Consider the following 27345-nt stretch of genomic DNA (forward strand, 5'->3'; position numbering starts at 1 on the left):
AAAGCCGGAACATGATCAATAATTTTATATTGGAGCATTGCAATGCTATGTCTGCCTTGTAGATAAGGTCTAGACACAGGTTGCTCACTATTGTGTTTCACTAAGGCCATTCTGATTGCTGATTAGGCTCATTGATGCATGTGGGGAATGAAGGCTAGCCTGTTTGGACCAGTCCCACAGAAGAGCTACTGTAGCACAAATTGCTGATAAAGTTAATGCTGGCTATGATAGAAAGGTGTCAGAACACACAGTGCACCTTATGAGTGCCAATGCTGACTCCTGTCCACAGCCGAAAGCGCCTATAATTGACATCTGAGCGTCAGAATTGGTCCATTCAGCAATGTAATGGCCTGGTCTAATAACGTTTTCTTTAACATCATGTGGACTGCCGGGTGCGTGTGCTTCGTTTACCTGGGGGAGAGATGGCATCAGGATGCACTATGGGAAGAAGGCAAGCTGGCGGAGGCAATGTGATGCTCTAGGCAATGTTCTGCTGGGAACCTTGGGTCCTGGCATTCATGTGGATGTTACTTTGACACGTACCAACTACCTAAACATTGTTGCAGACCAAGTACACCCCTTCATGGCAATGATATTCCCTGATGGTAGTGGCTTCTTTCAGCAGGATAATGTGCCCAGCAACACTAGGGAAAAAAAAATGTTCAGGGATGGTTTGAGGAACATGACAAAAGGTTCAAGATGTTGACTTGGCCTCCAAATTCCCCAGATCTCAATGCGATCGAGCATCTCTGGGATGTGCTGGAAAAACAAGTCTGAGCCATGGAGGACCCAACTCACAACTTTCAGGACTTAAAGGATCTGCTGCTAACATTGTGGAGTCCATGTCTCGACTGACCAGGGCTGTTATGGCGGCACAAGGTGGAACTACACAATATTAGACAGGTGGTTTTAATGTTGTGACTGATCTGTCTAATCTATCTATCTATCTATCTATCTATCTATCTATCTATCTATCTATCTATCTATCTATATCTTAGGTAACCAGTTATCTATATTGTTCAGTAAGGCTTATATCAATTTTCTAGGAAAAAAATATTTATGATTTATGAAGGATTATGTCTTATGTGAACATCAATTTTTATATTAAGTTTAACGATAAGTAAAGTATCAATGTTCTCTGTATAGACATTATGTTCATAGTTTGGACTTGATAATTAGATTGCTGGTATAAAGTAATGGCAAACAAAAAAAATATTTTTAGTTCCCAAAGCCTATTGGAAACGAACATTTCATACATACATACTTCATTACATAATCTCATAAAATGTATGTTTTTGGACTGTACAAGGAAACCGTAGCACCCAGAGGGGACCCACTGGCTAAAACATACAACTCCACACAGTTACTGCCCTTTAAGCTCCACTGGGGCAGGGAGTGAGGTGAATGATTAAATATTCTCTAAAGTGCTGTGTAATATGTAGGCATTATATAAATAAAAGATAATAAATTGCTTCTTTATATTCCTTGTGGGCCTCCTATAGGTTGAGGGATGCAGAATCCAGACCTCTGCTGTATATTGTAGTAACTTCCCTTTGCACTCATTACTACACCACAAGAAATATTTGTCATTCTATTAGGTGGGTGTTCTAAGAACTCATGGCAACTACAGCTATCCTTCATTGGCCTTTCTTATAAATACATTATAAGAATGTATCAATAACAGGGCTTGATTACTATAGTCCTAACTACTAGGTTACACTAAATCTAATATCTGCTTAATTCTCTGAAAACCCATTTCATGTACTTTCCCATAATATTTCAATTATTCACGGTCGCCTTTTCCAACAGGACAGAACACTTTGCTCGTCTACACAAAGATTCCTACGGAATGTCCTTCGCCTTAAAGGTATCTTGTGCTGAAGGTGCCCACTCCAAAGGCCATTCATGTGCTGTCTTCCCAGTAGTTCTGACTTCTGATTTTCCACAGGCTGGTTACCTAAAGGAAGAAAAATGTTTGTCCTCATGGCACATGATCATGTCCGGTATAGATCATGCAGTGGTCAGGTGGATTGGGACGTGGCCTCCTCTGTCCCGATTTTGAATCCTGAAATGTTGAGATGTTCGTATGAGGTTCTTGGGGTGATTAGTTGTGTTTGCCTTTCACCACACACTGCCTTGTGCATTATGACCAATCGTTTTTTGTTGTAGAAAATGGATTTTCCCTGGCAGCCCCTCTATGAAAACCATACATGCTTGGTGTTTTTACGAATCATGACCTTTTTCATTTCCTGTGTTCACAGAAGTGCTGTAGATCCATTGATGTAGCATTTGTGTTTTGTATGCTATTTCTCGGAGCATTGTACAGCCTGACCTTTGGGTGAATTTGTTTGGACACCAACTACTGGGAAGATTAGCAACTGTCTTCAGTTGTCTCAGTTTGTAAATATTGTTTCTCGGTGTAGAATGATGGACTTCAGATTGCTTGGAAATGGTCTTATAACCCCATGTTGTTGCTGAATTTCAGAGCTACGTAGACACTTGGGAGTCAGTTAATGAGTTTACACACAGAGAGATAAATTACAGGGTCTGAAGGAGGGGATCAGTGGAAACTGGGTCCAAAAGAGTCCGAGTTAGTGCCCAGTGCTGAATATACTGATTCCCTTCTTTTCCAAAATGTTAATAATGACCTATGATATATATATAATGTCACTATTTTTAATGTTGCTGAGATGCATTTTCAATTGGGCCAGATATAATCGCCAGAGTTGCTGCAGTCTTGTATGGGGCTACAAGTTGTTGCATGAAGATGCATCCTCTCTCCATCCTCGTTCTCATCACCACCCTCTTCCCATCCCCTTTACTCGCTCCTCTTGATCCTCTCTACTGACTCCCCTTTTGTCAGCTGTCTGTTTCCCCTCCCTTTAAGATGTAAGTTCTTACGAGCAGGGCCCTCTTCCCTCCTGTCTCTATACCTACTCTTCTGCTCCAGCTTCACTATAATTGCTATGCCTAGAGCTTCTAGAGTTATGGTATTACTCGTTAATTGTTTTGTACTGTTGTCCCTGTATGGTCTGTTGTTTGTGCTGTGATTATTGTACGGCGCTGCCGAAACTTTGTTGCCCCATATAAAAAAAAAGGACCACCTTTTGCATTACATAATTTCTTACTGAGTTTAGATTAGATTTTTCATGTAACTTTCTTTACAGCTGAATTCTAAGTATGATCCATTGTCCACTTTGTTGCCTCTCAAGCTGGGAATTTGCTGACGTCAAGCGATATTAATGGACACAGCTTTGGAATGTATGTGGTTTTTTGTATTTTTTTAATTTATTTTCTGGATGATTTTGGACCTAAATTTGAAGTACTAAAAACAGAACAGCTGTAGCCTTGTGACACGGACGTTGATATAATGCAGTCAGGACTTTTATTCATCTTTAGTTGCTAAGCAGCGTGAAAGATTGATCTACTTAGATACCACTTAAGGAGATATTATACTGAAACAATGATTTTGTATATTACTGCCTGCTGGTTACAGATGGGCGCCCTCAAAAGTGATAAATGTTTTGTTCTGGTGTTATTGCTTGTTAACAACATTCTCATCATCGTTGTTTATGTATGAGGTGCCACAGAGTCCGTAGCGCTGGACAGACATCGTACAGATGCAACAAACAATACAGTAAGCGTTATGATAGGTCATAACAGTGACATAAATACAATTAAGCATAACGTCTCTATTTTCTATGTTAATTGTGATCTGCAAATTAGATTTTTCTTCCTCAACAAAGCAGTCAGTACGGAAGTCCCCACTAATTTTAATGTATCCAAATAAGCTGAGAAACAAGCCCCTCACTGAAGAGATATTGGGCCTGAGCCATTAAGGAGAGCAAAGCATAAAAAAGGAGTAACTTTGCACCTGGGCAAAACCAGATTGCATTGCAGGGAGAGGTAAATTTAAACTATGGGGACAGATTTATAGTTGGGGTAGGGCATGTCCTAGATTAACTTTAAATTTTAATGTAAAAATAAAGCTATCAAGTATTTGTGTGCTACATGAATAAACAGCCAATATTAAACTTATGTGCAAAATAATAAACTAATTTTCACCCCTCGCATTGTAACATGGTTTGTCCCGGAGAGCTTTTACTTCTTTTTTTGCCTTACTTTTCTTAATGACTCAGGCCTATGGTGTCTATATATTACTCTGAATGATTAGAGTATACATTTGATATTTTAACCTTGGTTCTTACCTTCAAAGTCCTCAGAGATGCTGCCTCTGTGCCTCTCTTCTTTTATCTCCATACATTGTCCTACTAGTTTTATTTCTTATTTTGTGCATATTCCCACACGTTCTCTTCCATCTGCCAAGATCATTCTCCTTTCATTATGCCTTTCACCACCTCCCATTCCTATCTGCAAGACTTGCCCCCTGCTACACCAATACACAATTAGAAATGGAATACATACTTAGGATTGTTCTCCCTTGTTCCTACCAAAGTGCAGCCTGTAGATCTTTGTCCATTTGTATATTCACATAAAACAAGCACTAACCTCTTGTTTGACACCTCCTGAATCTGTAATGGTGCTCCACAAGGGATGTCGTACTCTTCTTGTCTCGCACTTGATTTTCCGTCACCTGGTGTCACAGTTTTATAAAATTCCCCAGATTTCATGACACCAGGAGATGGGAGTCAAATATCTCTCATGTACCTTCGGAAGAGAGCTAGAGAAGAAACGTTAGAAAGCATAATCAGGGGAGGCTTGTCACTCTCTGTGTGCAGTGATAGCCATTTACCAATACTAGTTACTGGTCATTACAATTCTCTCTGTCTATTGTATATCAATCACTAAGATGCTGTCAGTGTTGTATATTGGCCAAGGTGAACGGGGGAGGGGGGCATTTTCCCCTACGATGGTATATCCGTCTTTCAGGGACAGCCCAGCACTTTCATTGGTTGACCGTGCATGGTATAGACTCCGCACATTTATAAAGCAGCTAGAGACTTTGGAGGGGTTTGCATTGTATAGTGGCCTCCAGAGCAGGCTCAGGACTGTATAGTGGTCACTATAGAGTGTTGCATAGTTGTCACTAGTATTGATTGTATATGGGTACTAGCATGTCCTCTGTCTTGTTTAGTGATCGTTTCTGTACAATAGGTGACTACAATGTTCTGTGTATTGAATAGATCTATGCTCTGTATTGTATGCAGGTCACTAATATAGGCTCTGTATTGGATACTGGTCAGTTAGGATTATGTTATCTCATTATTGCTCTTTGAAATATCAATGTTCCATATATTTCATTGGCTCTGTAAAGCTAGGCCAGATCTCTCCCTGTGTATTCCTCATTACAATGTCCTGTGTGTTATTCATCAGCCACTCTTATCTCCACTCGGGCTTCTAACCCAAAACTTATCTTTAATATGTTTAATATGTTCTCCTGTTAACCCTTACATACTGTCCCCAATATTACCTGCTAAGATTTATTACTGATGATAGTGCCAAGGTTTTTTAAAAGGATTGCTTACACTCCACTTACACACTTTATTTCCTCACACAAGCTGTTGGACCATCTTCAGTCAGGCTTTCGTTTCCTAACTCCACAGGGACAGCACTTACTAAGGCAGGCGAGAATTTGCTAAATCTATTGGCTACAACTTGCATTTAATTCTCCTGGACACCTCTGCTGCATTTGACAGTATTGGTCACTCATTTCTCATACAAATGCTTCATTCTATCCTGGATCTCATACATTCATGCTGTGTTTTTCTCTGAATCTACTTCATCTCTACTTCTCTTATCAGTCTCAGTACCACAGGGCTGGGCCGTAGGCTATCTGCTCTTCTCTATCTATATAATTTCTATTGGAAAGCCAATAAGCTCTTTTGGATTTCGGTGTCCCCTCTATGTGGGTAACAATCAATTTTATGAAGCTGCTATCCAGATCATTCACCACGTGTGTTGGCCAACATTACTTAATATCTTTCTGCAATTTCATCTTTACCATCCTCAACCTGTGTTCAACCTTTCAAAAAAGTGAGCAAAAATCTTTCTACCAGTCAACAGAAGCCAACATAAACTATCTACCTTACATCAATATTTCTACTGACAACATAGCAATAAAGCCGCTATATAAGCTCGTTCTATCGGTGTCATCCTCGGACCTGTCATTTGTTCTCCAATCTGTATTCAATCCTGTTAGATACATCTAAAGAAATGTCCCACAATGCACAATTAAGACACTGCAAGAACTTTAATTCCTGCAATAACTATGGTAATTTACTTGTTACTGGCATTCATCTAACTAGACCTTCACAACTACAACTTGTTTATGTACAGTTATTAGACTAATTTTACTTACAAGACTTTTTTCTACTGCTTCTTTGCTCTGCCAAGTCTTTCCATTGTTTGTGTTGTCCAGTATAAAATACCTCTACTATCATATAAAGCCATTAGCAAAATTGCACCAACTTATACCTCTTCCCTTGTCTCAAAATTTCTCCCTAGTTACAGGACTTTTTTTTGGTGCTGCACCCACTATGTGGAATTCCCTCCCTCATACAACAAGACTTTTGCTTCCAAACCTTCAAGCATTCCCTGGAAATTCGCCTCTTTAGGCAAACTTATCAAACTGCAACACCACCTTCACCAAAGTTATTGTACCTGCATTTATTTTATATCCTCTCAATCACCCAGCTGACCTCTAAACCAATATCGCTGTGTGGCTGAATCATAGAGCTCTTTGTGCTTTTTTCCATGCAATCTGTAGCACTTAACTTTATGTATCAGACTGCTATTTTACTATAGCATATAAGCTTGCCTCTTTGTTTAATTTTACTACTATGTTTGTTCCCAGTTGTAAAACACTGTGGAGTAGGCTGTTTATACATAAAAACAAATGATAATAATAAAATGTTGTCTATGTTATATATCAGACACTAGAATGTTCTCTGTATTGCACTATATATGAACCATAACAAAGCTCTTTGTAATATGCACCAATTAGCAGAATTGTGAAACTGGTTCCAATGAGTATTTGCTCATTCCATCTTTAGTCAATAGATTTCGCATGTTTCTGTTGTGTAACTTGTCCTTAAGTGTTCCCAGTCCACACAGCAAAGTGAATTGATTGTCATCCCGCCAGCTCTATTTATAGACTGTAAGTTCCACGAAATATAAATTACACACACAGTGCAAAATGGCCATTCCCCGGCCTGATGAAGCAAAAGAGGAACTCAAGGGTTGTATCGCAGATCTTCACACCTTTGTAAATTTGCCTGCATAATTCTTCTCTAATTGAATTAATTTTTGTAATTGTAGAATCTGGCTGTATTATATTTGACCATAGCTGTTTGTATTAACAGTTTTGTAAAATATTTCCCACAGGCTTTTTCTATCCCCCTTTTTTTTGGCCATGATTCTGTTTCCAGTCTCCCAGGTGAATCTTCACTAGAACGTAGCCTGTTAGTTCACTAGGAACCACTGGTGTCACTGTCTCCTTGTGAATTGATGGACAGCAATCTCAGTGATGTCTGTCATTCCTACTGAAGTTATACCCTAACTCGGTGGTTCCCAAACTGTGCGCCTAGGCTCCTTGGGGTGCCTCGGCGATCTCACAGGGGTGCCTCGGCCAGGGCCAATGGTAAGCAAGGCGGGGGACTACTTGGTAATTATTATGGCTTAGGGGTGCCTTGAAAAAATTATGGAGACCCTAAGGGTGCCTTGAACTGAAAACGTTTGGGATCCACTGCCCTAACTTAACACCAGTCACCTACACACTGAGGAGGCAGCCAGTTACTGGTCAATGCTCATGAGAATGCAGCTTTCCAATTCACCGTGAACTAATGACATCTCTAGGGCGCTAATTTAAAACATATATTATACAAATCTTTGGATGTTGTAGTATTCTGCCTTGGCGAGTAACGTGGCAGCTTTCATTCATACTTTTGAATTTGTTTGATTATAAAAAAAAAATTAGATTAGGGGCATCTTTGTATTCAGGATAATTAGTATGTTGCTCTTAACAACCAATCAGATAGCAGCTGTCATTTTTATAGTGCAGTTTAGAAAATAAAAGCAAACATGCTATTGGGCAACACCACAATGTTTCTATGCTCTAGTTTTCATAAACGCCCCCAGGGCAGACACCGTCATTTGACTTCGTTAAGTTAAAGGAGAAGGCACCCGTGCCCCCAAAACTATATTTTTTTGGCGTGGGCAGGCTGGGGGGACACCCCATTAAGCACAGCTGCTGAGCTTACCGTGTTCCGTTGGACCCATTTGTATAGTGTGGGGTTTTACATTCTTATAGTTTTTATGACTGAATTACTTCACTTTGTTATTCATAACCGTGTCTGCTGTATTCTCTACCCACAAGGAACATTTGGGCAATGATATCCATAACTTCCATATGGTCTGCACAGAGAATTAAAATGACCAATTTAAGCTGTCGTTTTCAGCCTTTGCCACTCATGTCAGATTAATTTCACACTTCTGAGAACGTTACAATGGCAGCAGTTGTGGAAACGCTGGCACAGAAATTACCACATGTTTGTCACTTTATTGAAGAAAAAAATAAGAGGCATGAGACTTCTTTTAAGCATAAAGCACACACAGGCATCAAGTAATTTAGCACGCTTTCCATACCACACTTTCCCAGCACTTACATAATTGTATTTTCTCTTTTCAGTAAGCCCTCTCCTCTCCACCTCCTCCTGTCACACTGACCCAAAGTCATAAAATCTTTGCTTGCATGCCCTTGGTCCTGTTTATATAAATTATGTGTACACTATAAATATTCACGTTTCTGAGGGACCGTTTTTAAACAATGCTCACAGTGTTCTGCTCTCTCCACAGAGAGGGAAGAGAAGCAACCTGACATCACCATGGACTGTATTTTTTCCCGGCAATGTCCTTAAAAAAATACAGCTGTTTCACCCGACGAAATAAAGCACTGTATAAACAGAATGATGGAAAAATGTGGCACAAAGCTGTTGAGGTTGAAGTAACACAACCAAAAAAACAGATTGTTTAAAAAAAGAAAAAAAAAAGTGTTATCAAAGGCCAGGGGTTTATTGCTTGGGTAGCTTTTCCCGTAGACCAGGTTAAATACAGGTACAAACATTCCACGTTTCCAATTTTTTATATTTTTTTTTTTATTTTAAATTCTTGTCTCATGTCTAAGGCCCAATGCACGCAGGTGTTATTTTAAAGCGGCTAGCGTTCACTCTTAAAGGTTATTAAACATGCTATGATACTGATGCTCCAAAAAATAGTTTAAATAGACCTGTAGATACACAGTTTCTGAGTTTCTGAATTTGTTCGTTTTCTGTCAATTTTAACATTGTTTGCAGTGTTCAGAAGCATTAAACACTAGGTAAAAAATCCAATGACATTCTATCGGAATGATAATTACATAGTCCACTATAAGGGGAGGGATGGCAAATTTTAGCTCAGGGGGCATGACTAGACTCGGCAACCTATCAGGAACATTTCAAAGGAAAAAAATGCAGGTTACCCAGACCAAGGTAGCCCGCTATGGGACCGGCCCAGTGGGTAGATGCCCCCCTGCCCCCAAGCCCAGCCAGCCCCTGTACACTATGCTGAAGGAAAGCTCTTAGATGTGTTCAAACGTTCTGTTAAATGTGAGGACAATGTACAAGAATTGTCCATACAGCGTTGTTTTTCAATGCTCATATGTACAAGGCCTACATTTATAAAATAGGGCTCCCTCATACTTGCTAACTTTTGCTGTCTGAGGGGAGGTCAGCTGGCAAGTGTGGGAGAGGCCATCACTGTAGCCCACCCTCTATCGCCATTAGCGACATTGTGTGGCGGGACTTAATGACGCAAATCACATTACCCCTGTGTAAATGTGCCGAATAGTGCAGCAAATATAGCTTGCATTGTTTTCAATGACACTTATCACATCAATGTTCTTTCTTAGTAGTATTGTGTATTTCTATAGTGCTACCATGTTATGCAGCACTGTTCATGGAATATTTATCATTCGCATCAATTCCTGCCCCATTGGAGCTTACAGTCTAAATTCCCTACCACACACACACACGCATTAAGAGCCACTGTAGTCAGCAGTCATTTAACTTTCCAATATGTCTTTGGAGTGGGGGACGAATCTGGAATACCCAGAGGGGGGAATGGTAGGGTGAATGAAATTGCAGTTGATAATTTGCGGTCCTGCTCACACCCCTCATCCTCCCTATCATTTTAAGTTGTTAAACTAATATAGAACCAATTTAGAGGGGTGGTAGCCCTGTTCTTTCACCCTTCACATGCATTTAAATCAATGGGATTTTAATGCACTTTTATGGGTTATTTTATTTTCAATATATTAAATATCAGTCATATTTCATGCTTTTACAGGAAGAGAGTGGTCTGACAGACAAACAAACACACATTTATGACATTGCACTAAAATCTATGCTAAAAATGGTATTCAGCATTGAGAAAATTGACCTTTTGTAGTTATGGGTAAGCAGAGGGTGAGGCTGGCACCTGATCCTTACAAATAATATAGTAAATGTCATTAATATATAGTCAAATTGAGAAACTTGCCGATCTCTGAAAAGCAGAATGGCAACCAGGAAAAGACTGATTGTACACATTTACAATTGTTTCATATAAATAAAGTTTGAAATAAAAGAAGCAAAATACATTTAAAAATGAGTAACTCATTACAGTACAACGTGTCTATGTATAGTGTGAACCAACAGTTAGGAGTATAAGTGTAACAATCATACAGGACATATTTTTATATTATTGCCCAAAGACTCACAGGTGCAGAAAATGAATCTCCCATGTGTCTAACTGACGTCCATATACGTTGTACCGCTGCAATATCACATAGCTGTTTACCTCCTATTGTCTTCTATGAATACTCATCTTTGATACCATTCCGATTTCCTCCCACATTCCAAAAATATACTAGTAGATTAATTGGCTGCTATCAAATTGACCCTAGTCTCTCTGTCTGTTTGTGTGTCTGTCAGTCTGTGTGTTAAGAAATTTAGACTGTAAGCCCCAATGGGGCAGGGACTGATGTGAGTTCTCTGTACAGCGTTGCGGAATTAGTAGCGCTATATAAATAGATGATGATGATGATGATACCATATGCTCCCATTGATGCTCTGAGTCACTGTGCTCTGCATTACTAGTATACTGTAATTGAGTGTCCAGTCAGCAGTTTTGCTATCTAGCAGGGTATGCTGGTGTTTGTAGTTTACCAGCATCTGGAAAGCCGCAGGTTGCTGCATCAAATTCTAAGCATTTGGCAATGGAGTCCCATCATTACTCCCCCCCCCCTTCTTCCCATCTAGTGCATATTTCTTAATATGAAGGCAGATAGTTCTATCTTTTTGCTGTTCATGTCATCAATCCCTTCCTCAGATGTGACCATGTGCACCCAAAACCTGAGTGGTCAAGTTCCTGCAGACAATGGAAACAAACATTTGACGGCAGATAAGAACCGCTTGGCCCATCTAGTCTGCCGAGTTTTTAACCTATGGTAACCTCAAACCCTATTTGATCCTTAGCTCTTAGTAAGGATATCCTTATGTCTATCCCACGTATGTTTAAATTGCTCTACTGTATTACCCTCTACCACCTCTGATGGGAGGCTATTCCACTTATCCACTACCCTTTCTATGAAGTAGTTTTTCCTCACATTTTCTCTGAACCTACTTCCCTCCAGTTTCCGTGCATGTCCTCATGTTGTAATCACTGCCGGATCCAGGGGGGGGGGAGTGAGCGATCCGGGCAATCGCCCCCCCACCCCAGCAGGCAGGATCTTGCTGCCTGCGGCTGCACACTACGTAAAGGTCTGTTCGACAGAGACAGGCAGACAAGAGAGTCCTGCCCGGCTGCTCTGATTGTGTTTTAAAAACAATCAAAGTGGCCGGGCAGGACACTCGCCCTGCCTGTCTCTGTTGAACGGACCTTCACACAGTGTGCAGCCGCAGGCAGCCTTAGCTGTCAAAAAGGGGACTAAATCGCGCCCCCGTAAAATAATAGTCTAGATCTGCCCCTGGTTCTAATACTTCTCTTCCTTCATCATCATCATCATCATTTATTTATATAGTGCCACTAATTCCGCAGCGCTGTACAGAGAACTCATTCACATCAATCCCTGCCCCATTGGAGCTTACAGTCTAAATTCCCTACTATAGACACACACACACACACAGACAGACAGAGAGGGGAGACTAGGGTCAATTTTTGATTGCAGCCAATTAACCTACCAGTATGTTTTTGGAGTGTGGGAGGAAACCGGAGCACCCGGAGGAAACCCACGCAAGCACAGGGAGAACATACAAACTCCACACAGATAAGGTCATGGTCGGGAATCGAACTCATGACCCCAGTGCTGTGAGGCAGACGTGCTAATAACTAGGCCACTGTGTCCTTTGAAGAATGTTTCCCTTCTGTCCCTTGTTCAAATTCTTGATATATTTGGAAGTTTCTATAATACCCCGCTTTCCCTTCTCTGCTACAAACTATACATATTAAGTTGTTTTAGTCTTTCCGGGTAAGTTTTGTGCTGTTGGCCATACACCATTTAAGTTGCCCTTCTTTGTAGAGTCTAATGTATTTATATCCTCCTGGAGATACGGCCTCCAGAACTGAACACAGTATTGTAGATGAGGCTGTACCAATGACCTATACAGTGGTATTATTACTTCTTTCTTTCTACTACTGATTCCTCTCCCTATGGAACCAAGCATCTGACTTGCCTTCCTCACTGCTTTGTTACATCACTTACCTGCCTTTATGTCACCTGAAATAATTACTCATAGATCGCTTTCTTCAGTAGTTTCCACTATAGTGTCATTAATACTATATTTAGGCGTTTGGGTTTTGAGACCCAAGTACATCATTTTGCCTTTTTTTGGCATTAAACTGTACTTGCCACTCTCCTGACCATTCCTCTAGCCTACGTAGATCATACGTCATTTATTTTACAGCTTCTGGTGTGTCTACCCTGTTGCATATCTTGGTGTCATCTGCAACAAGACATACTTTCCCTTCAGTACCATTTGCAATGTCGCCCATAACGATATTAAACAGCACTGGTCTAAGTACAGATCCTTGAGGTAAGCAACTGGTAACATTTCCCTCCTGTGAATGCAGTCCACTGGATTACTAAAGGCTTACTAAAATATAGATAATCTATGCCCCCCTCTTGATCTATTTGTTTGACATGATCCCCTTCCCCCTCCCCCCCAGTAAATCCATGCTGTTTCCAATCCTGTAAGTTTGAGATATTCCTCAACTCTTTATTTTAAGATTTCAACAATTTCCTACTACTGATGTAAGGCTCACTGTCGGTAGTTACTTGCCTCTTCCTTGCTTCTACTTTTGTGCAGTGGTAATACATCCGTTCTTTTCCAGTCCTCTGGCATTGCTTCTGTAGTTAGTGACTGGTTGATTAATTCTGTTAATGGTGTTACCAGCACACCTTTAAGGTCTTTAGTATCCTTGGATGTATCTCATCTGGCCCTATTGATTTATCCACTTTTTTGAGAGCTCTGATAGGACCTTATGCTCTGGCGCTCTAGGAGCTCTGATAGGACCTGTAAATGTACTTGTATCTACCTCTTATCTGTGATTTTATCTGTGGCCCCTTCCCCTCTCTTTCTGTAGTGAACACTGAGCAAAAATAATTATTAAGCTGATCTGCTATTACCTTTTCTCCCTCAACAAGACTCTTACTCTCTGTCATATTATTCCTCCTTTTGTTTTTCTTCTTCCATTTAAATACCTAAAAAAAAGTGTTGGCCCCTTTACCCACTGACTGGGTTATTTTTTCTTCAGCTTGTACCTTTGCACATCTGATTACCTTCTTAGTCTTATTCTGTCTACCACGATACACCTCTTTGTCTTCATTATTCCGAGTCTGCTTATTGGCCTAAATGCCATCTATTTTGCTTTCACAATACTTTCTACTTTTTTTTTTACAAACCACACTGGCTTCCTTTTCCGTGTGTTTTTCCTAACCCTTTTGATACAAAGGTCCCAATTGTAAAGCGCTACAGAATCTGCTGGCGCTATATAAATAAATGTTTATGATGATATTGATGAAAGGTCAGTTGCTTTTAGTATTGCACTTTTTAACTTTTCCCACCTCTACTGCACTCCTTTCAAGTTCTTCCTCTCTGCCAAAGAGTCGCTTACACATTTTCCATCTCTACAAATTCAGTCTTCCTATAATCGAACACCATACTGCTGATGGTCACTGTCTGTATAGTAAACCATACTGTTTGATGGTCACTGAATCCTAGGATCTCTCCCACCCTGAACACTGATCTCTGCGCTAATTTGTCCTGACTTTTCCTGAGAGCACATAGAGAAAAAAATCCATGAAATAGTGCACGTATCAATTTATCCCTAGTCCATTCTACTGATATACAAGCACTATACAGTATGCATTATCATAAGAATCAGTGATCCCTATGCTTGAAGCTAAATCCTCCATATTGATGGGATGCAGTATCTACCTTTGTGAATAGACCCCGTACATAACTAGTTCCTCCACTTTGTTTTAAGATCAAGAGACACAAAATAGCACGAAATACAAAGTGCACTGTATGAAATGGTTACTATGAACATTTCCAAATATACATGCAAACATATATGCAAAGTTTATAGGTATTTGTTGCAACTCACTAAATGAAAAGATACATTTGTATGCACACCTGTCTGGATTTCAGCAATGGTCTTAGCTTCATTCTATGGGGAGACGTATGTGGGGTTAGACGTGTGTGATTTCTGCACTAAGTGGGATTTTCTCACAAAGTGGACGAAAATGCACAGTTAGACAACACAGTTGGACAAACATTGGACTACATTTGACTTGCTTTTACTCCCAGCAATAAGCAACATCTGCCACAGCCTATTTCAGCACTACTTGTCTATTTATATGGAATACTGCTAAGAGGTAATTCTTAAAATACCCTTGCTTTTTGCTTTTACCCCTTTTATCACAATGTTTCACAAATTGCTTTTCTTAGTCTCATTTCATGGCATGATCTTTAGGACTGTGTCATCTTTCACCCCTCCACCAACACACAAATTTGTTCATATTGCACCTGCATTACTCCACTCACCTCTATTTAACACCCATGAACTGTTGTCCTATTTATTATCTCTAACAAGTACAGCCTCCACCTGTCGCCAGAAAATAAAAGGCCACACATCTTACAATCCCCTTGCCTATCTTTCGCTCACTCTGCTTCTATTAGCTGGTGATATATCACCTAATCCAGGTCCCCCACACTCCTCACACACACATACATCAGAACACTACCGTTCTATAGCAAACCTCAAACACATCACCTGTCTCCCCTCTCTTCCCAAGTCCTTTAAATGTGCCCTTTGGAATGCACGCTCTGTTTGTAACAAACTTACCTCCGTTCATGATCTCTTCCTCTCAAAAAACCTCAACCTTCTGGCAATAACAGAAACATGGCTTATGCAATCAGACACTGCCTCACCTGCAGCACTTTCACATGGTGGCCTCCATCTCACCCACACCTCCAGACCTGAAGGCAGACAAGGAGGTGGGGTTGGACTACTTCTCTCCCCACAGTGCACATACACAGTTCTACCAAATGTCCCATCACTCACGTTCACATCTTTTGAAGTACATGCTATTCGCATTTTTAATCCATTCTCCCTACGTGTTGCGGTGATCTATCGTCCCCCTGGAGCACACCAACAATTTATTGAGGATTTCTCTGCATGGCTCCCTCACTTCTTATCTTCAGACATCCCCACCATCATCATGGGTGACTTCAACATCCCCATTGATAACCCACCTTCCAAAGCTGCTTCCAAACTACTCTCTCTAACATCCTCACTTGACCTCTCCCAGTGGATTGAATCATCTACTCATAAGGATGGCCACTGCCTTGATCTTGTTTTCTCTAGACTATGCTCAGTTTCTAATTTTATTAATACACCCTTCCCCCTCTCGGATCATCACCTTATCAGCTACACTCTCACCCCCACTGCTCTAACCTCTCTACTGTCTGACTCAACCAAGCCTCCTCATACTCGTAGAAATCTTAATTCTATTAATCTTCAACAATTTTCCACCTCTCTCCAACACCTTCTCTCCCCTATCTCTACATTCTCATCCCCTGAGATGGCAGTACCTCATTTTCACCTAACCTTAGCAACGGCCCTTGATCAAGTGGCTCCAGCGACACTTCATACTACACGTCGACTTCGATGTCAACCGTGGCACACCAAAGCAACACGAAATCTTCAAAAACTGTCCCGTAAAGCAGAACGTCACTGGCGTAAATCTCGAAGCTCTAATGACTTCTTCACATATACTTCTGTCTACCACTCCTATCGAAATGCTCTGGACACTGCAAAACAAACATACTTTCAATCTCTTATCTATGCTCAGGCTTCTAACCCCAAACGCCTTTTCAATACATTTAATCATCTTCTCAATCCTCCCACCCCGAACCCTCCATCTACTATCAGTGCTCAGGATCTTGCTTCCTACTTCAAGGACAAGATTGACAAGATCAGACTAGAAATGGTATCCTCTTCCTCAACAAGCCATCAGCTCATTTCCTTCCCACTACCCTCTGACACCCTTTCTTCATTTGACCCCACAAATGAAGAGGAAATTTCTACGCTCTTCTTATCTTCCTACTCTACCTCCTGTCCTCTTGATCCTATTCCCTCGCAAATTGGTAGATCCCTGTCTTCTGTGCTCATTTCACCTCTAACTCAAATCTGTAATCTCTCACTCTCTACTGGCATCTTTCCATCACTATACAAGCATGCAGTGATTACTCCTATTCTAAAAAAACAAAACTCCGACCCAAACTCTCTCTCAAATTACCGTCCCATCTCTCAGCTCCCTTGCCCCTCCAAGCTTCTAGAGAGACTTGCCTACACTCGCCTCACACGCTTTCTTTCCGCAAACAACCTGTTGGATCCTCTTCAGTCTGGCTTTCGTTCTCAACACTCCACAGAGACTGCGCTGACCAAGGTTGTTAATGATCTGATCACTGCTAAGACTGAACGCCATTACTCTCTCCTAATTCTCCTTGATCTCTCGGCTGCATTTGACACCGTTGACCACTCTCTTCTCATACAAACACTGCAATCCCTAGGTCTTCAAGACACAGTTCTATCCTGGTTCTCATCTTACCTCTCTAATCGCTCTTTCACTGTTAATTTCTCTGGAGCCACCTCTGCTCCGCTTCCCCTATCAGTTGGAGTACCACAAGGCTCGGTGCTAGGTCCTCTGCTGTTCTCTATCTATACCGCTTCTCTTGGAAATCTAATAAGTTCCTTTGGCTTTCAGTATCATCTCTATGCGGATGATACCCAAATCTATCTATCCTCTCCTGATATCTCGACATCTGTGTTGTCCCGTGTAACTGACTGTCTTTCTGCCATTTCATCTTGGATGGCCTCTCGTCAACTCAAACTTAATCTTTCTAAAACAGAGTTAATAATATTCCCACCCGCCAACAAGAGCATACCTGACATTTCTATCTCTGTTGATAACATGACCATAAATCCCACCCCACAAGCTCGCTGCCTAGGTGTAATCCTTGATTCACGCCTATCCTTTGTTCCCCACATTGACTCTATATCTAAATCATGTTACATACATCTAAAGAACATTTCCAGAATCCGCACATATCTCACACAAGACACTGCTAAAACCTTAATTCATGCACTAATCATCTCCCGCATTGACTATTGCAATTCCCTCCTTACTGGTCTTCCCAAAAACAGACTCAAACCCCTAAAATCTATTTTACATGCTTCGGCAAGACTGATTTTCCTTGCAAATAGCTATTCCTCTGTTGAATCACTCTGTATGTCTCTACACTGGCTGCCTGTCTTCTACCGAATCCAATATAAAATACTTTTACTAACCTACAAGGCCATCAACAAAGCTGCACCAACATACATCTCCTCTCTTGTCTCAAAATATCTCCCAACTCGGCAACTCCGTTCTGCAAAAGATCTGCGTCTCTCATCCACCCTCATTACATCCTCCCATTCCCGGTTACAGGACTTTTTTCGGGCTGCACCCACTCTATGGAACTCTCTCCCTCGCACAATAAGACTCTCCTCTGTTCTACAAACTTTCAAGCGTTCTCTGAAAACCTACCTATTCAGACAAGCTTATAATATTCCTCAACCACCATCTTAACCTCACTACCTTTAGCCTGTTACACAATTTCACACAAGACAACTACCCCCGGAATAACATTGTTGTGTGACAGGATCATTTAGCTTATGAGTCACCCTACCTTTGCAGTCTGGCTGGGCCAAGATGCAAAATGTATACTTAACCTCATGTGTCAATCTCCCATTGTCCCATAGATTGTAAGCTTGCGAGCAGGGCCTTCTCACCTCTTTGTCTGTTTTACCCAGTTTGTTTATTAGTTTATTACGTTTGTCCCCAATTGTAAAGCGCTACGGAATATGTTGGCGCTATATAAATAAATGATGATGATGATGATGATGATGATGGTCTCATGGACCCAGGCCTAAGTTATAAGTGGACCCAGGCCTAAGTTATAAGTAATGCCTCTAATGACATTAATGTAGATCAAAGACTGGCAGCCTGACAGTCTTGCTATGCAGAATACACTGAGGTCCAGTGTTGTCCCATCAGGACAGTCTCCAAAAGATATGGGAGAAAAGCTGTTGTCCATAATGGAATGGAGGAAGTAATACTTTGTTTTCACAGAGCTGTTGTGGAATGTGAGGTTAACACTGAGCAATGTATTTTTATCTTTCATCTTTCATATATGAAAATAATAATTTGGGGGTTTAGTGGTCCTTTAAGTAGCATGGAAATGTGAGCAGCGTTGGCTGCAAAGCTTGTGTGGGATTTTTCCCATCTTGCGCCACTCTCTAGATCTGTGGAAAGAAAAACACGTGAGCAGTAAAAATGTTACAGTTGGTGATATCCTGATCTTCCATGCACATGGGAAGTATTAATATACCATCATGTCTTGTGTGACCTTTGTCTAAGAATAGAGAAGACCCCACATACACCAGGCATGTGAAGAGGGAAGCACTATTGCCTGCAGTGTTCATCATTTCATGAGGCTGAAGGATGTATGGGAAGCCCAGGTGTACAGTGAATTTACATTTGAGAATCTGAGGCTACAGGATTTTGGGAAGGTGAGGCTAAGAACACTCACACTCTCCGGCCATCTAAACCCCAGCAATATCAAACCGTATGTGCAAAAGTGCTCTAGCACTACTGATCACCCCTGGGAATCCTGCTCCAACACCAATTCCTTCACTATAACTTCATCCTATTGTGTTCCAAAACTGCTTTTTCACAAACCTACTTCACTTCTCTAATGTCTTCTAACGCACACCACCAAGGCAAATCCGACAGTATCCTATAGAATATCTCCACAATCTGACCCTCTACGCCCCACCGACCTTCTCATGCAAACCCCAATCAGCCATTAGTTCACTCTCCCCTGTAACCAAGGATTCCGTTTCTGGCCTGATTCTTGTCTCCTCTATTATAACCTCCTCTCACTTCTGCCTAAAAGACTTCTATTCTAACCTGCCACTGCCAACCTATGGCATTCCCCGCCATACCCGATCAGACTCTCTCCTATTTAAATGCACTCTCGTGATTCGGAAATATGAGACCAAGTACATGATTTCAGATGTGATTTAGGAATGTGAGATTTAGGGACATGTTTTCAGACATGATTTAGGAATGTAAGATTTAAGGACAAGACTTCAGATGTGATTTAGGAATGTGAGATTTAAGGACATAACTTCAGACTTGATTTGGGAATGTGAGACTAGGAACGTGGCTTGGAAATGTGAGGCAAGGCATGTGAAATTGAAAGAGGAGATGAAATGTTCAGTATACCTTATATTACCTGTGTAGTGCTGTACATATAATGATCTGTTATGCAGTATAACATTTGTGAGAATATAGCTTAGAAGAGAGACCTAAGATTTTTTTTTTTTATTTTTTTTTTAACAAAACTAAAGCTAAATCCGATCCAGTTGCTAAGACTATGGAAGCGCAGAGGATTGCACATAGCAAGTGAGTATACATTGTGAGACCACATAAAGGACTTTCCACCTTCACTAAACAAATCGCTAATCCCCCTCCCACCCCAGTAATAGAACTGTGATGGTCCCCGCTGAACACTTGTGGCACTGTTTGTCTATCTCTGTAGCACAGCACAATAATAGAAAGCCACCAAGCCTAGGACCCCCAGGAGAGGACGGCCACTAAAGTACTATTATTGGGAAAGGAGGGGGGTTTGTGGTCTGTCTGGTGAAAGTGGAAAACAGTTATAAGTCCTCTATAAGTACGGGATCTTTTACATACACAGTTGTGAATGTTACATAATTCTTCTTTTTTTTAATAATGAATCAACTTTGCTGTCTTTTAAATGAACTCATCCTCTTTGGAATGTTAATGTAAATGGATATGTCAATTTCCTCCATCTGTAGAAAATAAAAAAATACTTAATTGGAACACGGTACAACTAGACTACATTACAATGCTTAATTACAGTTTAAGCTGAAGTGTTTCCCTTCATTACCGCTATGTAATTCCTAAATAATCATCTTCAACTAGATTTCTCGTTGTTTTTTTCTTACAGTTGTTTCAGAAGTTTGTTATTTTTTCTAGGCTGTTTATATTTTTTGTTTGCTTTTAAAGAAGGCTTTTGGACGGGTCTTTGTGTATTGCATCTATTTCAGGAAGAGTTTAGGTTTGGTGAGATGTGATGATTATACATGTTCTTCTCATTTTAAATATAGAATTTCCTAAACCTCACAAGGTTTCAGGAAAGCTGGTAAACCACTACTCTATCTCTGCCTGTGCCCAGGACTGGTATTATCCCGTAGCATTTACATTGCTCTACTCATACAAGACTTAAAAGCATAAAAGCAAAACAATTTCTATACACATGTGAGCGTGTATACTTTTTATGTTTTTTTCTATTTGATCGTTCATATTACTATGTTTGTTTTTATGCTCTATTAGTGGTGAGTGAGGGATTTACAACGGGGTCTTGTTTGTGCTCAGATCTGCTTTTTATAATCTGTGGTCAGGAAGTAGATACTAGCGCTCTGTGTGGCAACAGGTTGATGAGATAACACTACAGCCCATCTCAGCTGTTACCGAGGACTATATGTTCTACTGGAGATTCTCATAAGTACATCAGACGTTATGGTTTTGTTTGTTTTTCTGTTTATTTTCTATTTAACTTATTTTATTTGTATTAGTCAAGAAATTGGAAACTCTTTTAAGTCATGTAATGTAACATGTATTTGTTTGTTATCATGGAACTGTGATGGTTAATTAAAATGTATGATTTTTCCATAAAAAGATATATGAATTATATATATAATCCCCAATGCAACTTTTCTGGTAGTCTGATAAGAAAGATGACCACTGTGTCTGTGCATAGGAATGGAACGTTCATTACAGATATTTTTATCTGCTGGTGTTTAATAGACAAAGGCTGTCTGTTTAGTGTCCTGGAGGTTGGATGCATTAAAGATTTTTTAATTGCCTTTTGCCCTCCTGCCTTCACCTCCCACAAAGACTGTATTTTTTTAATAGCGTTCAGACAATTAACTTTAGTTATATATAGCACATACTGTAAGTGGCCCTTGGACTGCACTGATTTAGACACGTTTGGTATATTTAATATTGTTTATCATACTTGTCTTCTCTCCTGGAATGTCACTTCAAGTGTGCGTATACATTGGCGTTTGCAATAGTTATTTGACCCAAGTAAACATACATGTAAAACACATTGTATTTAAGCTTGCGTTAGATATCTGTTTAAATGCATTTTTACAAGTGCGTTCAGTTTGTTTTTTTTTGTCTTGTTTTGTTTTTTAAACAATGTGTTTGTGACAAAACAGTAATATTTGTCTTGTTCAAGCCAAACGCCTGTGGAAACACATATTTCCTTTACAGTGCTCTTCCATTGAGATGAATATTTTCAACTCCATTGATGTGCATCAAACACACTAATAAGGGAACAAGGAGGTTTAGGAATAATGCCCAACAGTGCAACACAATTTAAAACAAACCTAAAAACACAAATATGTGCAGTCTTATTAGCCCGTATTATCTGGGAGACCTTATACTAAAATCAACCCACCATTTAAAAGCTATAGCCAGAGCTGCCAACATATATATATTTGGCATGGGAGGGCCGATATATCTGTGTGAAGAAAGATAATCTACTTAGCTCCAGTAAAGGAATTGGACATACACATCTAGCGTGAAGACCAGGTCACCTTTAGAAGGCCAGAACCAGGTCCGGACTGGCCATCTGGCAGAAGGGCTGATGGTCATATGGACCTCACCGTGCACTGACAGTTCTACAAGAGAACCCCATAAAAATGCACCGTTCTGCCATATATCATCTGTCACTTTGCTCAAATGATCTATTGTACCTCCTTCCTGAGGTAATTTTTGTGAAACAAACATGGGACGTCGGTTTAAAGTCCTTTCTAAAAGGCTATTCGCTTTTATTCTTCTGTATAATGTACTTATAAAATGTCCGTCATACTTAAGCTAAATGAACTTTCGCCAAGTAGCGTGGGGTAGTTGTTAAAGTTGGATTTAGGCATGCTAGCTCCTCATCGGTTGTTTTTAATTACAAGGATGTGATCTCATTAGGAAACCATGATTGCATGGTGAGGTAATTTGGCCTTTTTTTCATGCTGTGTGAAAGGAGCTCACAGGCCGTGATTTATAAACAAGGACAGGATTTGGGCCTAGTACATTTACTGCATTCTCCAATGGGAGCAGTTTTTCCAGCTTAAAGCCTACCTTCCACCCATCAGCTACAGGTGGCTGTTCGCTCATCAAAGGATGTATTTTGATGAGAGGGAAGTTCAGAGGATCTGGGGATTAAAAAATGTTTTCACAGCGGAGGCATTTTTCTCAGGGTATTTTTTTCCCTTCTGCTTCATTTAGGTTTTCTACATGCTCCAGTCCTCCTTCGAGGCGAAACACATAGCTAATTCAGACCGATTTCAGCAGGAGGTGTGTGACATCACCGTCAGCTTGAAAGCCAAGCTGTGGCTGGCCAAGAGGTATGTTGAGTGGAAAGTTATAGAAAGTCTCTGAACGAATAGCTTTTTCTGTTCTCAAGTAAGGTTCCTTCTTAACTATATTTTTGTACTTAGCTGAGCCTATATAAATGTGATCTATTTATGTTTTGATTATTATCACTGCTACTACCTATGCTAATATTTGGAATGTTTGCAAACATATCTTGTCTTTAATGCTTAAAATTATACAGATATAAATATTTACACTAATACATGATAAGAACTGTGGTATCAAAAATCAAATGTTCTTGGGGGGCCCAGATGTTTCCAAAAAATATAACTGTATCCCAACATTCTCTGAGTGTCTCTCTGTTGTGTTCTTTAACCTTATAGAGAAGCTCTAGGTATGTGCTCATTATCATTATCATTATTTATTTACATAGCACCCCAAATTCAGCAGCGCTGTACAGAGAATATTTGTCACTCACATCATTACCAGCCCAATTGCAGTTTACATTCCCTAACACACAGCGCAGAAAGGCTTGATCTGTCCTCTTCAATAGAGCTGAATAGAGAGCTTCTGTTCAGGCTGTAAGAGGACTGGACAGAGTGAGTCCTCTTGCCTTGGCGCAGCTGTAATGTTAATGGAAGCAGACTCTCTCCCATATGTGCTACACTGCGGGGCAGGTCAGAAAGTAGAGAGTCAGGGGCGCACGCAGGGGGGGTTTCTGGTTCTCCAGAAACCCCTCCCCTCTGCGAAGAACAGTGTCCTTACATAGCGGCACTGTACTATACAGCAGCCGCAGCGCTGTCAAAGAAGTGTCCGCAGCGGTGCTGTACAATACCGCACCGCCGCGGACGCTTCTTTGACAGCGGTGCGGCTGCTGTTCAGTGCAGTGCCGCCGAATTGGAGCTGCTGCGCATGCGGAGCAGCTCTCTCTCTATGTTTTTTTTTGAGGGGGGGGGGGGGTGACCCCCCTCTTAAAAATCCTGCGTGCGCCCCTGAGACTGGTTGTCCAAAGCTGGACATCCTTTTCCATGTCTGCCTGGGAAGCAGTACCTTGCATATCGGGGTACATTATGCTTCTTTAGACAATATTATTATTATTATTATTATTATTATTATTATTATTAACCTTTATTTATAAGGTTGCACAAGGTTTTCATAGTACCGCACATATTATAAACAATAGACCTTACAGGGTAAACAGTACAGAACAATAAACAAGTACTACTAAGACTCCAAAGGTTCCAAGCAAGACCAATATCAGTGTGGCTGGAGCAGAAGTAATAGGTATTGAGACAGGAGTGAAGAATATACAGCTAATTATTATTATTTTTATTATTATGATGATGAAATAAGATCTACAGCCATGGGCTTCATCACTATTATTTGCTGTGTGTGAGGTCTCTTTCGGTGAACAGAGAGAACTTTCCCCAGAAGAAATATATCTGTGTGGATAAGCCCTAAGCAATAGTTTGCCCTTCAGATTTAGCTTCTATACACACCTAGATCAGATAGAAAAGAAAAACTTTTCTTTATGCTTAATGTACACAGTGCGGTTTGAGGAACTTCCTTGTATCTGTATATGATACAGAAGCACTGTGAGCCTACGCTGATACCAGTCAGATGGAACGTATTTTTCAAGACCTTGCCTGCTAAGCTTAGAGTCAGAAATGTGTCATGTCCCAGGCAAGGAAATATATGTCTTGTTTCATTTGTGTTACTTGGCACAGTGCATTGTTGTCGTTGGATCACCTTTATGGTGGTGTAACTGTCCAAAATCTTTGTAGGATACAAGCTCCTCTCCCATCCCATTTTCTAGCCTTTTCACACATAATTGCAAATAAACATAACAGTGACTTATTCTCATTGCGAGAGTGCGGTGTCGTTTATTCCACCAATATCCACTGAAATACAGAGCAGTGTGTGTGGAATGAATGAGTGATCCATACGCATGTTATTCAGGAACATGGAAGAAAATATTTCTTCTATGAGGTCCATCTGTATACATGACTGGATTCCAGTGGTAGGAACATACACCAATGCTTCCCATTCAGTAGGAAACAAAGTATTCCACAATCCTGTTCACTATACAGACCATCACACAGAAGAGTTTTTATTACAGCAAGCAATAGCCACACACGTATAGATCTGATTTTCTTTCTTTCACAATAGCGGACATTTTTCAACAGTATCGACAACCAAAACGGCCGCGCGCATAACAATTGGATTTAGAGACATTTAGTTTCACTTGATCATTTGCGATCCACATACACAAAACAATTTTAATCTAGGAAATTACTCCAGACTTTTTTGCATATGAAGATTCCAAACATGTTTGTAGCAATTGTTTAAACCACACACATCCAGAATCTCATTTTAGATGCTTTGACGGGCAGAATTTTGGATAGCTGGTCATTATAATGGAATCAAACTACCTGTAGGTAGCTTAAGACAAGTGTAAAAAATATGGCGTTTGTCTTCTGATAAATATTACCGAATTAAACTGCATTTTAGAACAAAGAGATGGAATTACCTTTCTAATGGAGATTTATATCCATAATCTCATTTTAAATAATAATGTACTGTTTCATTTCATATATAAAATGTAGTCGACATCTCTATAAACTTTTATCCAAAACTGCAGCCGTTTTGAATTTGTCCGCTGTTCAGTGGTCTGCCTTTCGCAAAAGCTCAGGTGTTCCCTAGTAGTCCATAATAGGGGGCTGCATTAATTAAGACAAAACTAGATGCTTATAGCTAAGGCTACTGATAAAGAGGTCAATTTAGATGTCTCTGAGCTGTGCTACATTCACTGTAGTAAAAATGGAGCTATGAGCTTCAAAAAAGCAATCATTGTAACCGATGCCAAATGGAAAGTCCGTAATATCCCAGAACATTGCACAAAGTGGATAGACAGAAGAGAGAACTGACTGGGAGAGTGGCCAAGTCAGACACCACTGTGTCCTTGGGGCAGGAACTTCTAAGGTCTACAAAATTCTAAGGGCCTGATTATTAATATTTACAGATAACAACATCTGCAATTAATTGATTTGTGGCCACTCAAGTAAATAAGAATCACACATTGCCCAATAGAGACACGACTGAACACAACCGAGAGAGTAGAAAAATGTGTGCAACTAATGGTATGCAGGTCCCCTCTCCAAGACGTTTAGCTGCAGTTTATTGTTACAAATTTATTGTTGCAAAGAGACGTTCTTGTAGCCCTTCCACAAGGCTCTTTATGCAGTATAAAGCTGGCTACTCTGTACTATCTCTGGCAGTATTGGTAGAGTGGCCTCTTATTGCCAGACCATCCCCCTAAACAATCCAATTGGGTTAATTTTGATCATTTGCAGCGTTGCCTGTAAATCTGTTCAGCAGACACCTTTATCTGCTTGTGTGTGCAGTCAGCTATCTACATTAATAGGCCCCATGGTCTGGTGGCTCAGCCTGAGACCCGAAGGTTGGATATCAAGATTGACTTCAAAAGCATGTAGCCAAATTCCATTAGGCACACGGAATGAATGGACATGATCAGCCAGTGTGTAGTTGTAATTAGCCTTTGATTCCTGGGCCCCATTTCGGCTGCTTCCGATGGGTGCCTCCCCTCTGAAAAAAACAGCCTAGGAGTCATGACCGCGTTGACACCACCCCCAAGTTGCACGCACAGCCTTGGCAACAGTAGGTGCTGCGCACACAACCTTCGGGAGGGTGACCATGTGAACCTACAGGAAGATATTGGTTCCAACACTTCCCCTGAGTACAATCCGCCACCAGCTATTCGCCACCGCCAGCCACCCAGGATAAGCAAGATACTTTGTAACCACCACCTTCTCTTGCCTTCCCTAAGCATGCCCACCAATAATAAAAATTATTCTGTGTTCATGGTATACATTTATATACTATATATAGAGGCTTATTTATAATATAGTGCAAAATGCAACCAAACAGATGTTACTATTCACCTTCTTAACCGCTATATCGGCTAAAAATGACTGCTATAATCTAGTTAGTTGCTATAGGTTACAGCATGTTTGTGCTTATAGCACCATGTATCTAAATAAGCCACATAGTATGTGAATTTACATGTGAGCACTATAGCTTGATTTCTGTAGGCTTAGTCTGGCCCTATACTAGTCATACCTCTTTGTGTTTAGTGACATTTTAGAAAAATAAATAAAAAAATATGCCCTAATTTAAATTATCCATAGCTTGTCGTGTTTTGTTATCTTTTTGACAACGTGACAGTTCTTGACCCTCCTAATTATCAGCGTAATGTGATTTTCCATTGCTGGTTTAGT

At 40.4% G+C, this 27345-nt stretch overlaps 1 protein-coding gene across 2 annotated transcripts in view; it reads left to right on the forward strand.

Moving 5' to 3' along the window:
• The window catches only part of THADA (THADA armadillo repeat containing), a 427561-nt gene that overhangs the window by 280214 nt on the left and 120002 nt on the right, over window positions 1-27345 (forward strand). For both annotated transcript variants that reach the window (XM_075204151.1, XM_075204150.1), the window contains exon 30: window positions 22961-23079. In XM_075204151.1, the coding sequence (XP_075060252.1) occupies window positions 22961-23079 (119 nt within the window). The remainder of the gene's footprint in view (window positions 1-22960; window positions 23080-27345) is intronic.

The sequence above is a fragment of the Mixophyes fleayi genome, chromosome 3, assembly GCF_038048845.1.
Source record: "Mixophyes fleayi isolate aMixFle1 chromosome 3, aMixFle1.hap1, whole genome shotgun sequence".
Classification (NCBI taxonomy): domain Eukaryota; kingdom Metazoa; phylum Chordata; class Amphibia; order Anura; family Limnodynastidae; genus Mixophyes; species Mixophyes fleayi.